Here is an 18,089-nt window from a genome sequence, read left to right as displayed (position 1 = left end):
ATGTTGTTTGGACAGCTTACATCCCAGTGATATGAATATTTTCCGGTATTCCCTGGGAAACGTCTTCTCATTTTGCACTGTACAACTGTTGCTTTGCAAGATGACAATAAAGGTTGATTGATTGATTGATTTCTCTAATTTCAAGTAACCCTGACATTCCCTCTCTCTCCTATACTATGTCCCTTCTCCACCCTAGTCATCCTGCTAGTTTCAATGTCCATATCCCTTCGTTATCACCGCTTCCACAGCCTACAATGGACCATTGTGAACTCCACATTACCTAGGTCATTGGTGTCAACTGATTTATTCTATTCCTTTTCATGTCTCTAGTTTCCCTCTCCCTTGACGCTCTGTCTGAAGAAGGGTCTTGACCTGACACATCACCTATTTCTTTTCTCCTGAGATGCTGCCTGACTCCAGTATTTACTCCAGCATTTTGTGTGCCTCTCTACGGTGTAAACCAGCATCTGCAGTTATAGAGTCAGAGTGATACAGCGTGGAAACAGGCCCTTCGGCCCAACTTGTCCACACTGGCCAACATGTCCCAGCTACACTAGTCCTACGTGTCTGCGTTTGGTCCATATCCCTCCAAACCTATTCTATCCATGTACCTGTCTAACTGCTTCTTAAACGTTGGGATAGTTCCAGCCTCAACTCCCTCCTCTGGCAGCTTGTTCCATACACCCACCACCCTTTGTGTGAAAAAGTTACCCGTCAGATTCCTATTAAATCTTTTCCCCTTCACCTTAAAACTATGTCCTCTGGTCCTCGATTCACGTACTCTGGGCAAGAGATTCTGTGCATCTACCCAATCTATTCCTCTCATGATTTTGCACACCTCTATAAGATCACCCCTCATGCTCCTGCACTCTAGGAAATAGAGTCCCAGACTACTCAACCTCTCCCTATTGCTCACACCCTCTAGTCCTGACAACATCTTCATAAATCTTCTCCATACCCTTTCCAGTTTGACAACATCTTTCGTATAACATGGTGCCCAGAACTGAACACAATACTCTAAATGTGGTCTCACCAACGTCTCATACAACTGCAACATGACCTCCCAACCTCTATACTCAATACTCTGACTGATGAAGGCCAATATACCAAAAGCCTTTTTGACCACCTTATCTACCTGCGACTCGAGCTTCAAGGAACCATGCACCTGCACGCCAAGATCTATATGCTCTGCAACACTCCCTGGAGCCCTACCATACACTGTGTAGGTCCTGCCCACGTTAGAGTTCCTTCATACGAACTTTGAATTATTTCTATTGTAAAGTAAGAGTGTTCTAGCTTGGTATAAAGGCACCAACAGGGCAGGATAACTGTTCTATAATTGACACTTCTGCAGAAGAATCACAAGCTTAGAAGCTGTACAACAGACAGAACTCATGTGAATATATTCAACATCTTTTGAACCGGGGAGTTTATATGATTAATGCCAAAATATTATAAAGAAGAATACATCTGTTAATTAACTGGAAGAACCTCGGTGACAAGTAGGAAGAATTCTGCTACTGAAATCGCTCTAAAAAATAAAGTGGCGTATTTTCCATTTATTTTATTGATGATTCAAAATAGTACTTTCAGTGGTGGGGCGGGAACTAGTGACAGGTAGATATTTCTCCATAAGTGCAGGAAAGTCAGCCTCTTTATGCCTTTCTTTATTAGACATTTCCAGCATTTGGAGATTTTACTTTAAATTGCTACTTGCCAATATTGTGTCTTCACAGTTGCAAGATGGCCAAAATAGATCGCCTATTTATTATCCCCATGTCCGCAAATATTCCCATACAACTTAGTTTAGTTAGGCTATTATTGTCAGGTGTACCAAAGTACAGTGAAAAACTTTTGTTTGCATGTGAACCAGTCAAAAAAAAAGTTAAAAATGATTACAATCAAGCTGTCCACAGTGCAGACAACGGATACAATATTTAGTGTAAGATAAAGTCTGATTAAAGATAGTTCAAAGGTCTCCAATGAGGTAGATGGGAGGTCAGTTTCACATTCTATCTGATGAGAGACGGTTCAGTTGTCCCTGAATCTGGAGGTGTGCGTTTTCAAACCTCTGTACCTCTTGCCTGATGGGAGATGGGAAACGTGGGAGTGACTGGGGTGAGACTGGTCTTTAATAATGCTGCTGGTCTTGCCACGGCAGTGTGAAGTGTAGATGGTGTCAATGGAAGGGAGGTAGGTTTGTGTGATGGTCTGGACAATGTCCACACCTCTCTGACATATCTTGCTGTCTTGCCTGGAGCTGTTCCTAAACCATGTTGTGATTCATTTGTATAAAATGCTTTCTATGGCTCCTGTGCAGAACTTGATGAGAACATGCCTTCTGAGGCAGTATTGCTTTCTTGGCCGTAGGTTCGATGTGGCTGGTGATAAGGTGATAGTCATACAGCATGGAAACAGGCTCTTTGGCCCACCATGCCCATGCCGACCAGCATGTCCTATCTACACTAATCCCACCTGCCAGCGTTCGGCCCATATCGCTTTAACCCTGTCCTATCCATGTACCTATCTAAATGTTTCTAAAATGTTGCAATAGTACCTGCCTCAACTACCTCCTCCAGCAGCTCGTTCCAAAACACCTACCACTCTTTGTGTAAAAAAATGACCCCTCAGATTTCTATTAAATCTTTCCCCTCTCACCTTAAACCTATGTCTGTTTTTTGATTCCCCAGCTCTGGGCAAAAGACTCTGTGCATTTATTCGATCTATTCCTCTCACAATGTTGTACACCTCTATAAAATCACCCTTCATCCTCCTGCGTTCCAAGGGATAGAGTCCTAGACTGCTCAACTTCTCCCTATACTTCAGGTTCACGAGTCTTGGCAACATCCTCGTAAATCTTCTCAGCACCCTTTCCAGCTTGACAGCATCTTTCCTATCGTAATATGGTGACCAAACTGCACATAATACTTTAAATGTGGCCCCACCATGTATTATATAACTGTAACATAACCTCCTAAGTTCTATACTCAATACTCTGACTGATGAAGGCCGATGTACCAAAAGCCTCTTCATGGAACTATATTCCTGCACTTCTAGATCCCAGAAGCCAATCACTATCTCCTTTGTCTTGCTGGCACCAGAATACATGGTTCTCAACCTCTTTTCTATACTCCCTCTCATCATTATTTGATAACCAGTCCACTCCAGTGGTGTCGTCTGGGAAATTGTAAATTGCGGAGGGGAGCATTGAGTGTGGGATGGGAAGAATGTAACAGAAAAATGAGTCTAAGCTGTGTCCCCTCACGTGCCCTGCGATCCAGGTGCACAGCAGAATGGATAGGTTGAACCTTTTGTATGACTTGTTTGGGTGGATCTGAAATGGGAAAAGTAGCATCTTCCATCAAGCAGCAACTTGTATGTCCCTGTTATTATCAAACTATTGAACGGTCCTCTCCTAGGGCAAGGGTGGAGTACAGATCTTCCATCCTACTTGAATGTTTTATATTGGTACAAATTTCCATGTAGCTGTAAGACTATTACTGTTCTGCACTCTGGTATTCTTCTCGTTGCACTATCTATTGTACTTCTGTACGGCTTGATTGTATTCATCTGCAGTATGATTTGACTAGATAGCACACAAAGTCAATAATAAAGCAATACAAATGCCAATCTTTCCCAATATGTTATCTCCAGTACATGGAGGTTTAATTGTTTGCAAGAATGAATAATGCAGCACCTGTGATGCCTGTCACTTTGATTATTTACTGACTTTACATCCAGACAAGGGCATTCATGGAATCCCCCACTTCTACCTCAATCTTCTAAATTACACTCATGACATACAATTGAAATACATGTTCCATGTTGTGCTCTTCCAACGTTAGTTGATGCCAGAGTTAAAAAACATAAAATGGTGGAAGTACTGATCTGTGAAGAGAATCCCAGGATGACTATCCATGTTGATAGTCTTTCGTCAGTACCAGAATGAAGGGTCATTGACCTGAAATAATCCACTGTTTCCCTCATTATAGATGCTTCTAAACAGCTGAGTATGTTCTGTTTTATTTCAGATTTTCAGCATTTCGATTCATTCCTTGTGTAAACATGCAGATACGTAAAATTGATTAAGGACGTATTAAGATGACATTATAAGCTCAAAACAAATAATAAGCCTTTGACCTCTGATTAGTATGCAGGAAGACCCATCTCAGAACAGCATGGAGCAAGCAATACTTTTCAACACTACAGAAGTATGTTTAATTACTGGAGAACTGCTGCGACGATACACTTTAAACTGAAAAATAAAAATAATCTAACAGCATGTTAAAATGTAACAGCCTATCAGATGCTGTGACCTATATAGAGGAATGTGATGTGATCATATCTGAATGTAGTGCCCTATTTAATAAAATGGAAATTTTACATAAAGGGAAATAAAATCACATTTTTAACCTTTAGATTAATGGTAGGTACAGAGAAATGAAAGGCTGACTGGTCCAGTTAGTCATTTACTCAAATTTCAACTACACAGTCTGATGATGAAATTCATTAAGTAAGAAATCTGTTATCGGCATCAACTGATGAGATGGTTATTGCAAAAGATCGTCTTTTCCGAGAACAATACATTGTTGGCATCACCATTTTACGATCCACACGTAGTCGCGCCATCTGCACTGAGACTGACAGGTGACAAAATGAGATGATCAGGAGCTAGCAAGAGTTTGTGAAAGGTATAGAAAAGTTAAGCAAATGTGCCTCTATTCAAGAAGGCCTGCAGGGAAATGCTGGGAACTATAGGCCAGTGAGCTTAACATCTGTACTTGGAAAGTTACTAGAGAGTATTCTGAGGGATAGTATATACAGGCATTTAGACGGACAAGGGCGGATTAGGGATAGTCAGCATGGTTTTGTACATGGGATGTCATGTCTCACAAATCTGATTGAGTTTTTTGAAGAGGTGACCAAAAAGGTCGATGAGGGCAGATGTTGTATATATGGACTTCAACAAATAATTCAATAAGATTCTGCATGGCAGGCAGCTCTGGAAGGTTAGATCAAATGGGAGCCAAGGAGAGATATCTGAACGGATAGAAAAATGGCTTCATGGTGAGACCGCACCTGGAGTATTGTGTGCAATTTTGGTCTCCTAATTTGAGGAAGGACATTATTGCGATTGAGGGAGTGCGGCGTAGGTTCACCAGGTTTATTCCCGGGATGGCGGGACTGACATATGATGAAAGAATGGGTCGACTGGGCTTGTATTAACTGGAATTTAGAAGGATGAGAGGGAATCTTATAGAAACATATAAAATTCTAAGGGGATTGGACAGGGTAGATGCAGGAAAAATGTTCCCGATTTTGGGGGAGTCCAGGTCAGGGGTTACAGTTTAAGAAAAAGGGGTAGGCCATTTAGGACTGAGATGAGGGAAAATGTTTTCACCCAGAGAGCTGTGATTCTGTGGAATTCTCTGCCACAGAAGGCAGTGGAGGCCAATTCACTGGATATTTTCAAGAGTTAGATTTAGCTATTAGGGCTAAGGGAATCAATGGATATGGGGAAAAAGGCAGAATGGGGTACTGATTTTGGATGATCAGCCATGATCATATTGAATGGAGGTGCTGGCTCGAAGAGCCAAATGGCCTACACCTGTACCTATTTTCTATGTTTTTCTGTTTCTATGGAAGGAAGCAGAGGGTGATGGTGGAAGGTTGCTTCACGGACTGGAGGCCTGTGACTAGTGGTGTGCCTCAGGGTTTGGTGCTGAGATATTTGTCATCTATGTCAATGGTTTGGATGAGGACACACACGGCAAGATTAGCAAGTTTGCAGACGATACAAAAGTGGGTGGTTTTGCAGATAGTGAAGATGGTTGTGAAAAATTGCAGCAGGATCTGGATCGATTGGCCAGGTGGGCTGAGGAATGGTTGATGGAATTTAACACAGAGAAATGTGAGGTGTTGCATTTTGGGAAGTCTAACATGGGCAGGACTTATACAATGAATAGTACGGCTCTGGGAAGTGTTGTAGAGCAGAGGGATCTAGGAGTGCAGGTGCATAGTTCCTTGTCTCAGGTAGATAGGGTGGTCATAAAGGCTTTTGGCACATTGGCCCTTATCAGTCAGAGTATTCAATATGAAAGTTGGAAGGTCATGTTGCAGTTGTATAAGACGTTGGTGAGGCGGCATTTGGAGTATTGTGTTCAGTTCTGGGCACCGTGTTATAGGAAAGATGTTGTCAAGCTGGAAAGGGTACAGAGAAGATTTACAATGATGGTGCCAGGACTACAGTGTCTGAGCTATACGGAGAGGTTGAGTAGGCTTGGAATCTATTCCTTGGAGCGCAGGAGGATGAGGGGTGATCTTATAGTGTATAAAATCATGAGAGGAATAGACACTCATGGTCTCTTGCTCAGAGTAGGCGAATCTAGGAGCAGAGGGCATAGGTTTAAGGTGAAGGTGAAAATATTTAATAGTAATCAGAGGGATAATATTTTCACGCAAAGGGTGGTGGGTGTATGGAACAAGCTGCCAGAGGAGGTAGTTGAGACTGGGACTATCCCAACATTTATGAAACAGTTAGACAGGTACATGGATAGGACAGGTTTGGATGGATATGGATCAAACACGAGCAGGTGGGACTAGTGTAACTGGGACATGTTAACCAGTGTGGGCAAGTTGAGTCGAAGGGCCTCTTTCCACACTGTATCACTCTATGACTATAAGTTGACAAGAAGATGGCAGATGGAGTATGTGGAAAAATGAGAGGTGATTCTCTTTGGTAAGAAGACAGAATAACAAGATAATCTTTTAACAGTGAAAAGTAAATATTGATGTGTGGTGAGATCTCAGCATTTTGGCTCATGGGATGTGGAGCAGAGAAATACAGAGAGGGGAAGGAAATATTTAATTGGCAAATGGAAGATTGGCCTTTATTGCAAGGTGGCCAGAGAACAAGTGTTCTTAAGTTCACTTGCAGAATATTGTTCTGAAGGATACATTTTGGAGACAGTGTAACAAAAATCATGAGTTTGATTTGTGAGATGAGGCACTGTCATGTGTGGATAGATGGAGCAAGACTGGCCAATATACATAGGAATTGAAGAATGTTCTCATTGATTCATACTAGATTCTGACAAAAATGCAAGAGGCTGTTTCCCCAGTGAAGAGAATGGAATTTGACCATTTTGGGCTGAGTTTTTGACTGGAAACTTATTTTTTGCTGAGTGCTGATTTTGATTTTCTCTGCCACAAAGAGCTGTAATAGGCAGTGGGGAAACTGATAGACTAGAAAATGAAAGAAATCAAAGAATAAGTGTATCATGTGGAAAAGTTGATTTTTACTTTAGTTTAGTTTAGAGATACAGTGCGGAAACAGGCCCTTCGGTCGTCCGAGTCTGCACCGGCCAGCGATGTTGAGAAGGGTATCACTTGGAAAGGTCTGTTTCCACACTGCATCACTCTATGACTATGATCCTCTTATTTCATGGACTTCAGTTTTGTTGCTGAGCCAATTAGAAGCTAATTAATCAATTGGCTTATGCCGATCTATATACTAAACAGCTGATCAGCCCTTTCGTTAAAAAACTAAAAGAAGTATAAATTCCTCTGTATTATTTCCTTTTAATGGGTACTGTACTATTTGGTTTCATATATTAATTCACTGATGTCCAAAGATATTTATTTGCTCTAGATTATAGATTCAAACAAGATTCTCACCACTAAGGTTACACATATAGCCTGCGGTTTCTGGGTTTATCCTTGTACCTCTTTTGAAACAAGGAAGTAACATCTACAATTCTGCTGCTCCCCAGGAACCTCCCGGCAACTGGAAGATTTGGACCAGTTTCACCTCAAATTCCTACAATGGAATAATACCATGGAATCTTTAGCGATACCCGTGGTGTCAACCAAATAAATGATTACAAGCATCTATTGGTGCTCAGATAAAGATCAAATGTGGTAATCGTACAGTGTGATGATTGCAGAACTGTTAACTGGTGCAACATGCAAGCTAATTGATAAGTAGAAACATTATATGAGTGGCAGTGACAATCAATATCAGCTATGATATGGGACAGTAATAATAATAATAATAATACATTTTATTTATGGGCGCCTTTCAAGAGTCTCAAGGACACCTTACAAAAAATTAGCAGGTAGAGGAAAAACATGTAAGAGGAATGAAATAAATAGTAGAGACATGACTAGTACACAAAGTAAAGACAGAATTCAATTCAAAACACAATATGAGGCAATTCAAGCACAGATGAAAAGGGAGGGGGACGTGGGGCTAAGGATAGGCAGAGGTGAAGAGATGGGTCTTGAGGCGGGACTGGAAGATGGTGAGGGACATGGAATTGCGGATCAGTTGGGGGAGGGAGTTCCAGAGCCTGGGAGCTGCCCTGGAGAAGGCTCTGTCCCGAAAACTGCGGAGGTTGGACTTGTGGATGGAGAGGAGACCGGCTGATGTGGATCTGAGGGACCGTGAGGGCTGGTAGGGGGAGAGGAGGTCAGTGAGATATGGGGGGGCCAGATGGTGGAGGGCTTTGTAGGTGAGGACCAGGATTTTGTAGGTGATCCGGTGGGAGATGGGAAGCCAGTGAAGTTGTTTGAGGACTGGAGTGATGTGATGCCAGGATTTGGTGTGGGTGATGAGTCGGGCGGCTGCGTTCTGGACCAGTTGGAGTCGGTTGATGTAGGTGGAGCTGATGCCAAGGAGAAGTGAGTTGCAATAGTCCAGTCGGGAGGAGATGAAGGCATGGATGAGTCTTTCAGCAGCGGGCAGTGTGAGAGGGTCTGAGTTTGGCGATGTTGCGGAGATGAAAGAAGGAGGTTTTAATGACATGGCGGATGTGAGGCTCAAGGGAGAGGGTGGAATCAAAGATCACACCAAGGTTGCGGGCCTGGGGAGATGGGGAGACAGTGGTGCCGTCGATGGTGAGAGTGGGGTTATTGATTTTGCTGAGTGTTGCTTTGGAGTCTATGAGGACTAGAGGTCACAGCCGCAGAATTAAAGGACGTTCTTTAAGGAAGGAGAAGAGGAGAAATTTCTTTAGTCAGAGGGTGGTGAATCTGTGGAATTCTAAGCCACAGAAGGCTGTAGAGGCCAAGTCAGTGAATATATTTAAACCAGAGATAGATCGAATTTTTGATTAGTATGGGTGTCAGAGGTTATGGTGAGAAGGCAGGAGAATGGGGTTAGGAGCGGCGATAAATCAGCCATGTTTGAACGGTGGAGTAGACTCGATGGGCCGAATGGCCTAATTCTACTCCTATCACTTATGACCTTATGATATTAATAAAGTCTCAGGCAACATGAATAATTAATGCAGACCGAAGCCTTCCAGTATTGCAGAGAAGGTATTGACAAATACTTTGTGCTTCTGAGGATATGGGATTTGTAAAGGTGAATGGATTTGAGACATAGAATCATCCGAGATCTTACTAGATAGCAGAGCAGAGCAGGCTCATGAAGGCTTTGGCCCTCTTTGTATTTCGTATCTACTTATGTTTGATATTATGCCAGCCACAGTCGGTGAGCTGCTGTGGGTCAGTAATTTGAGATGCGCAGTGCTGGTGATGCATTTCGTTGTCTCTGTACTGTACACTGACAATGACAATTAAAATTGAATCTGAATCTGATGAGGCAACATGAGGCAACATTAAGCCCACCTCAAGTAAAGCCAGACCGATTCTCTCTCCTCCTCTCCTGTGCCAGACCTGCAGTTGAAATCACTTGTTGCTATATTTTGGGAAGGAGTTGGCTTTTTTCCATCTGGAATCATCTTCACATAAAATAATTCATGATTTATTAATGAAAAAAATTGCAGGTGCTGTAAATTCTAAAAACAGAAAATGCTAGGGAAACTCAACAGGACAATGAGCATCAGATGTAAGAAAGAAGCAGTGTTAACCTCATTCTTTAAGAAAGGATTCATTGCTCTTTCACCAATGATTTGTCATATTCCGAACCACAGCATAAAACAAATTGTTCTGTCACAAATGCCATTAGTTGGTGTCCAGATTTGTTCGATATAAACTGGCGAAAAAAGTCAGATTAAACCACCGAGGACAAGTACAAGTAAAGGAAGATGCTCGTTTCCTGCCTGACATGTAATGCGGTTACCTTGTGATGGAGGGATATACACAGAGGTAGATTATTTTGCAATCACAACTGGCTATCTGATTAACAGTGATCACTATCAGAGGGAGCCAGAATCCTCTGATAATCATTGCATTAAAAAACCTTTTTGATTTCAGGATATGTGACAGTCTCCATAGGAAATGGTTGTTTTCTGTCTCTTGTAATTTCACATTTCAAAATAATTGCACAAAGTTGTTTCACTGTTCTCAAATAGTTTAATGATGAAATGTATGTATTTGGCAAGCTCTGAGTGGCCGGGCTGATTGGGTCATTGACTTGGACAAGCCCTGAGTTGCCGGACAAGCCCTGAGTGGCTGATTGGGTCATTGACTTGGACAAGCCCTGAGTTGCCGGGCTGATTGGGTCTGCTCATCACATTTCCTGACGTCCCTCGGAAAAAATTCCCTGAGAAATTTCTGCTAGAAAAATGTTGTCTTCTTCTTGGTGCTTGCCCAATGCAGAACATCTTGGTTTGAGCGGTCTTTATACTATTTTACAATAGATGCAGGTGATTTTACATCTCAGAAAAGTTTACAGCTCATCAAAGTGAATATCTGTTCTTGGTATCAGCAGGATGGGCCATTGGGTGCTGGGATCATAGATGGTTCTGACATCGCCAAAGAATCGCCATATGTTTTGGTTATCAGTGGGCCGATGGAACATCTCATTGTTTTCCATCCATCGCCTGTGTTTTAGGTCTGGGGTTTCTGCTGGTCTGGGGTTTCTGCTGGATCTCAGCTTTCGGGTGCCAGAGGAGACATTTCTTTTCCATTGAATCATGGTGGAGGTTTCACTTCAAGAACACTTTAATTATATCTTTCTCATCACATTGGTCCTGATGTTATCTGGTAGAGAAGCCAATAATCTCTTCGTAGGTGCTAAATATAATGGACCTCAGGGCAATATCCTGATGCTGAAGGCACTCTGTGACTCTTGTTGGTAGAATCATAGATCTTTCATGAGGCATTGTCTGGGGAGAGATATCTTACTGCTATGCTGCTACTCATGTCCAACAGGTTTCCCACCTAAACTATTGGACAAATGAGAAATTGTCTCATCTTTACAATTAAAAAAAAGTGACATCACAATCGACACCTGAGAATTTTCTGCCATGGTTGCTCAAAATGGAGAAAGACCATTTGAGATAATATTGAGAACCTTAAGTATATTTTTTGGCAGCACATTGATGATTAACACAAAAGTAAGAAGGAATAAACCATTTCCCAAACTGTCCACCTGCCTCCCAATCAAGGAACTCACCCTCTCTCATAGCATAATTTACCTCCCCAAAACCCACAGAATTGCAATGAAAGCTAGTCAAGGACCTTTACAATCTGCTCAAGAAGAATTTCTTCATTTCCTTGTTTTGGAGATGAAAAGGTTCATGTCACTTTGCAGGTTTGTTCAGTAATTAGAGGCATAGCATTATACAGCATGGAAACAAGCCCTTCAACCCAATGTCACCTGACATCTATCTATCTGACATCTATCTATCTATCTATCTATCTATCTATCTATCTATCTATCTATCTATCTATCTATCTATCTATCTATCTATCATATATTAAAACTGTGTCCGGCTGCCTTTCTGCCTTTTGATTTGTTCCATCATGTGATGTCACAATGCCCAATACTCGCAGATGTCCAATCGGAATGGATCCATTTACATGGACGGCTGCTCCTTCCTATCAGCTTCCAACACACTTCAAAACAAAGTTGCAAGACAGGAACACTCTGAACTTTTCACCTCAATGGGATATCACAGCAAGTGCTTCAACAGGAGGGGGAGGGCCAATTGGTATTGCAATTGGAACTGCTGCAGCAGGCAGGGAGGTGAAATTGGAATTTTTTAAAAATCCACTGCTGAGGGAGGCAGCGGAGTGCTGGAATCTTACATTTGGGAACGGGTTCAGTTCCGTTGGAGGAGACGGTTGGGGGATCACACCATTGTGGGAGCAGACCCAACGGGTCTGCACTTGGTCTAGTATATTACTAAAACTCTTATTTTGTTTTTTTCTATCTATGTCTGTCTGTGCGGGGTTCCTGAAATTATGGCAAAAAGGTACACTTAGTAGTGATGTTACAAAACCTACCTTCAGCGGCGCTCCAGATCTGCCACTGGCTGTGCGTGCAAGTCTGGCGCCTTGGGGGGGGGGAATTAAAATGCAGGTGTGTATCGCTTGTCGGAGAAGGATTTCCTCGGGCTGCTAGCTGATGAATAAAAATTGATCGGACTTCCGTTCCCGGTTTATTTTATTTTTTTAAAATCGCTGGACAATTTAATCGCTGGATTAAAGTAAAAAGTGACTTTGAACGCCCTCAACGCCTACAACGTGACGGATCGCAAAAACGGGACAAAACAAAAGGTAAGCCGTTTATTTCACATATAATCTTGCTTCTTGGGGTGGCTTTGGTCTAATTTTATGTTGCGAAAATGTTATTTGGGACCCAGACGGATCGGCTGTGTCTTTCCTGCCGATTTGGGGTTAAAATTCACTGCAACGGCAATGTTCCAATATATCAAATTCCAGAAACACCCACTCGCAAGATGATTTAAATCCTTGCTTTTTTTGGATTATCATGTCATAAGCCGTCTAAATCGTCTATATTTTGTGTTATTCTCTCTCCACGATCATTATTTTTAAACTAAATATTCACAACAGTTTGAGTCACATGTATTGTGCAAAAAATAATAATTTTGATTATATTTTGAGTGGATGTTTCTGGATTAATTTATGGTAATTAAACATTAAATTCCTTCCATTTGGCCTATAAGTTCATGACAGTGAGATTTAAAAATCATGTTATATTGTGAATTCTTGTGTGAATATCATTTGGACACTTAGTCTATTTAAAAATGTTAACCTTTTCTTAAGAAATGGATAGATGTTTAGATCTAGTCATTTAATTTAGATGAATTTAATTGATTAAATTGATTTGATGAAACTGATGAATATGATTTTTTTGTTGGGTATTTACTTATTTGTTTTAGCGTTTAACTTTATCATTTCTACCTTTTTTCTAAAACTGCAAATAATAGCTTGTTTCTGTTAATGCTGTTCAGTGTTTTTTTTACATTTACATTTTAAATAGATGTCTCTGAAGAAGAAGAAATGAAAAATTGTGAATCCATATGCTCAGCAAAAGAGAATGATTTAGACAGCATTTGCAGAGATTATCCGAATTTGGACTACTCCAAATGTGATGATCTACAGGACATTCTTAATGGGAAAGTAGTGGGCAGGAAGGCATGTCATGCGTGGTTTGAAGAGCAAAAACTTGTAGTTTACAATGCCAAAATTGAAAAGTTGAAGAAAAACAAGGTGTACAGAGTTGCTTATTGGTTACAATCTGAGGAGTATGATGATGCTACTGATTATGATATGCCAATGTACCAGCTAGCAACTGATCTTCTCCATAAAGACTTGGTCTATTGGTAGAAATTGTAATTTATTTACCTACTTGTTACGGATTTGCAGCATATAATACAATAATATTAAAGTTCTGATCTTGAGAATATCACATTTTTGAATTTTCAAGGCAGTCTGGTTGTTTATTACTATTTCCGTCACACGGTCAATTTTGTAATTAGCTACAATTAGGTAACTAACTAATTATATGCTTTAATTTCAGGTCATCCAAGTAAGATGTTTTATATTTGTTTCAGAATGCTTCAATCTATAATAACTGAAAAATTCATTCGGTTCTCTTAATTTTTAAGAAAGTATGGGCTTTTGACTGTCCTCGATCACAGCTTTTGTGTTAAGACAATGGAAAACCAAGATGCTAATTTGCGAGTATGAAAATGGCCATACCTTTTTTAATACTGAAGATATGAAAGTGAATTAGGTGTCAAATTAAACTTCTTTTTATGCTTTATCTGATGGCATAAATTGCAGACTTGATTTTTTAAATCTCAAATTTTGGTACATTGCTAACTATAGCGCTACAATTTGTGGCCCACCTTACTCACCATTGTCCTATGGTGTACTTTTGCAAGTTTCGTTCAGATTGATGGTATATTTTACAGGTTATTCACATTTTTAACTTTACAAAACCCCACTTTGAGAAAAATGTCTTCCATCTGCACTGGCAGTTAGCAGTGTATGATGTCTCAATGGGATCTCATTTACATAAACTGCCCGTCAGCAGAGTTCCGCCCACAATGACATCACATTTATATTTTTAAAAAAAACCCTGTTTTAAAAAACACAGCAGCTTCCACCTCACAATGACGTCAAGGGGGGTAGGGATGGGAGAAGGGTTATGGAGGATGAGAAGGAGTGACTGAGGGTAGGGGAAAGAAGAGGGAGGGAGAGGTGAGGGAGGGAGTGGGGGATGAGAAGAGAGGGGAAAGAAGAGGGAGTGTGAACAGGAGGGGGGAGGAAGTGCTGAGGATGAGGGGGAATGGAGGAGGATAGGGGTAGGAAGAGGGATGGCGAGGCGCACTTGGGGAGGGTTGCCGTGACTCGCTTCACAACAGGGATCTCTGGCGTCACAACGGGAACCACTCAGCCGCGTGGGGGAGTAGGGGGATAGAGGGAGAGGGGTTATGCAGGGAGGAAGTGACAGGGTAGGGGAAAGGAGAGGGAGGAGGGGAGGGGAGGTGGAGGGGAAAGAATTTGGAGCAGAAAGAGGAGAGGGAGGGAGCGCTGGATGAGGTGGAATGGAGGAGGATAGGGGTAGGAAGAGGGATGGCGAGGCGCAGTTGGGGAGGGATTCCGTGACTCGCGTCACAACGAGGATCTCTGGCATCACAACGGGAACCCGTCAGCCACTCCTGCGCGGTTGGGGGCTATGGTTGAGTGGTGGAATATTGCGTTCGGGGACCAGCCCTCCCATGTGACAGGGACCCATTGGGTCCCACTTGGTCTAATATATCACCAAAACTCTCATCTTGTTTGTTTGTTTGTTTGTATGCGCGCGTGCAAGATCCGGAAACTCCGCCAAAACGGTACACGGGGGGGGGGGGGGGGGAACGTCATATTTTTTTTTTAAATTGCGATTTTCATTGTGGGGGGGGGGGGGGGGGGGGGGGGGGGGGGGGGGAGATAGAGCAGAGGTTTCATTTGAAAAAAAAAACACCAAAAAAATCATTAAAAAAACAAAAATTGTGATTTTTGTGGGGGTGGGTGGGGGGAGGTGGGGAGTGCGGGATCAGGGAGATAGAGGCAGAGGAGGGGGGGGTAGGGTGGGGAGAGGGGTTATCGAGGGAGGGAGTGACTGAGGGTAGGAGAAATGAGAGGGAGGGAGATTTGAGGGAGGGAGTGGGGGGAGGAGGAGAGGGGAAAGAAGAGGGAGGGTGAAGAGGAGGGGGATGAGCGGGAATGGAGGATAGGGATAGGAAGAGAGATGGCGAGGTAATGGAGGAGGGGAGGGAGAAGAGAGAGGAGGGGCAGGAGGGAGGTGGTGAGGGGAGGAAGCAGAGGAGGGTTGGTGGAAGATGGGGAGAGGGAGGATAATGGAGGAAGGGAATAGGGGAGTGAAGAGGGAGTGAGAAGCGTTCACATTGTTATTGCCATATAAAAACGTTGCAGTGCAAGCGCAGTTTGGTGGAATATTGTGTCGGGGGAATGGGACCAAACTTGGTCTAGTCTGAATTAAAAGTGCAAGCACATATTGAAAATGCATAAACATGCAGTCATCTCACCTGGCGTGCAGAGACCCATGCCCTGCAGGTAACTGTGGCAACGATCCTTATGCTCTTCCAGGGAGCTGCACTGTTTATAACTGCGCCCACAGAAGCTACACTTGTATGGTTTGTCAACTGCAAGGAGAAAATGAAAACAGTGAGACATCTCACAGGAATACAAAACAAACACATATGAACTAAGGACTATAACTAGCAACAATGTCATTTAGCAAAAAAATCAATCTGATTAAATAGTATCAGCAGGATAACAACAAAACAGGCATCTTCGTGCAATAATAAAAATAGAATGGGGAGAAAAATTCAATTGTTTCTTTGTCTCTGACTGTAGTGACAGATTTTGAATCTAGGATCTACTGTAAGAAACCTAGTAACTATTTGTTTCCTTGAGTCTGCTCGATAGGACAATCTCAACTGGTAACTCAACTCCATTGACGGGCTTCAGATCTATGTCTTCTGACAATATTAGCAGAATGCCACCAGTCATTGTGGTAACATATTGAATTCTCCCCCAGAATCCACAACTTCTGTGAGAGCACGTTTTTTGTTTTTACTGCCCTTTGTACAAAACTGCCTGACCTTGATATTGCAGCTGATTGGAAACAGCCTTTATGTTACAATCTATATGCAACCAAAAGCTTTCCACACCAGCTCCAGCACTATGGTGCACTGGGTTCATGTATAGTAGGTCTCCCATCATGCTGGCAATGAGGATCAGATGTACCCTCAGTGGGGTGGGGAGGGAATGGAATCAGGATCTCAATCATTGATTTAGGGCACAGGAGAGGTTTGTATTTGAGAGTGGGGAAGAGGCGATAGCAACTGGCTGTGGCAGTGAGAGAAAATGGGAATGCCAACTGGCTGGGGCCATTTGTAGAGTGTGAAGGGAACCTGCATTGAATGATGGGGATGGGGTGCAGCAGCTAGAATTGCTAAAATCACAAAAGGAATCCCCTGCATTGACTTTCAAGCATGGACCTGTAAAGCAATGAACCAGGTAAGTCTGTCTCCTGTTAAGGCAGTGACAGAGTGTTGTAATGACAAGCTCCTGCATGAATGGTTGCACAAATGAGTGCTGAATGCCCTTTAATGCCCCTGTGCATGTCCCTACACTTCTATGACAAATCTGCCATCATGAAAGAACCAAGTTTCTGATCATGTTTGACACGTTAACTTTTGACTAAATTCCTTTTGGTTGTGTACAAAATTACAAAGCTAAGCAAAATGATTTTTCAATTCATTACTTGACTTTGCACTGAAAACATTATTTCTCCACCAACAACAAATCATCATCCAAACAAAAATTGCTGCCTAACCTCTCTCAAGCTCCATGTTTCTGAGGTTTGCATGTTCTCACAGTCCTTGGAGAATTAGAATGAAAAGCTAGAACATCAGACATTGATGAAACTAAGCAACAGCTCCGGATGACAATTGCTGGCATCTGATCTTTAAAGATCTATTTTGTCAGGAAACCGTAGATGCAGAGGGAGCATCAGAACAAAACTATCCTTCGGCCAAATCCTAGTATCACTTCACACTCTGACTAAATTTGCATGTTCAAAGTGAATGTTGCCCAGCTTGCACACTTCAGTATTTTAGAGCCCTGTGGTTTTAAACTGTCTGTATGAGCTGATAAGGCTAAAATCAATCACTCATTAGGGCTGACTTATTACAGAAAGCTTTCTATTTTTCTGCATCAGCAGTATCAGAATGAAAGATTCTAGCTTGAATATAATTCAGCACATTGAACAGACTGGAAACTGCATGCAGTGCACACAAGCAAGGTTTCATGGATGCTGAAAATGAATGCCTCTTCTGCACTGGTTTCTTTTCAACTGATACCGCTTGACTCTTCCAGAATTTCTGTTTTTCCGTCTGCACCTGTTGGTTGCAATGTGGAAGGCACACCAACATCATACTGCTGCTAATTACATTGATTAATGAAAATGAAATGAATGTTTATTGGCCAAGTATCTTCACATACAAGGAATTTGCCTTGGTGCTCTGCTCGCAAGTGACATGACATACAGTGACAATTAAGAATGACACATAAAACATTAAATATTAATAATAAAGCATTACCGATTAAACATGTGAATTAAACAAAATACCAGAGCCAAAAGGAGGCTACAGATTTTTTGTTATTGAGTAGAGCTACTACTCGTGGAAAAAATCTGTTTTCATGTCTGGCTGTGGCAGCTTTGACAGTCCGGAGTCGCCTTCCAGAGGGAAGTGATTCAAAGAGTTTGTGGCCAGGGTGAGAGGGGTCAGAGATGATATTACACACTCGCTTCCTGGCCCTTGCAGTGTACAGTTCATCAATGGAGGGAAGGT

At 42.1% G+C, this 18,089-nt stretch overlaps 1 protein-coding gene across 2 annotated transcripts in view; it reads right to left on the bottom strand.

The window, feature by feature from the left end:
* LOC129710063 (zinc finger protein Aiolos-like) overlaps nucleotides 1-18,089 on the bottom strand; it is a 100,778-nt gene that overhangs the window by 18,385 nt on the left and 64,304 nt on the right. For both annotated transcript variants that reach the window (XM_055656752.1, XM_055656753.1), the window contains exon 6: nucleotides 15,756-15,872. In XM_055656752.1, coding sequence (XP_055512727.1) covers nucleotides 15,756-15,872 — 117 coding nt within the window. The remainder of the gene's footprint in view (nucleotides 1-15,755; nucleotides 15,873-18,089) is intronic.

The sequence above is a fragment of the Leucoraja erinacea genome, chromosome 27 (assembly GCF_028641065.1).
Source record: "Leucoraja erinacea ecotype New England chromosome 27, Leri_hhj_1, whole genome shotgun sequence".
In the NCBI taxonomy this organism is placed as follows: domain Eukaryota; kingdom Metazoa; phylum Chordata; class Chondrichthyes; order Rajiformes; family Rajidae; genus Leucoraja; species Leucoraja erinaceus.
Note: the sequence above shows the minus strand (reverse complement) of the source record. Positions and strands in the feature narration are given on the sequence as shown.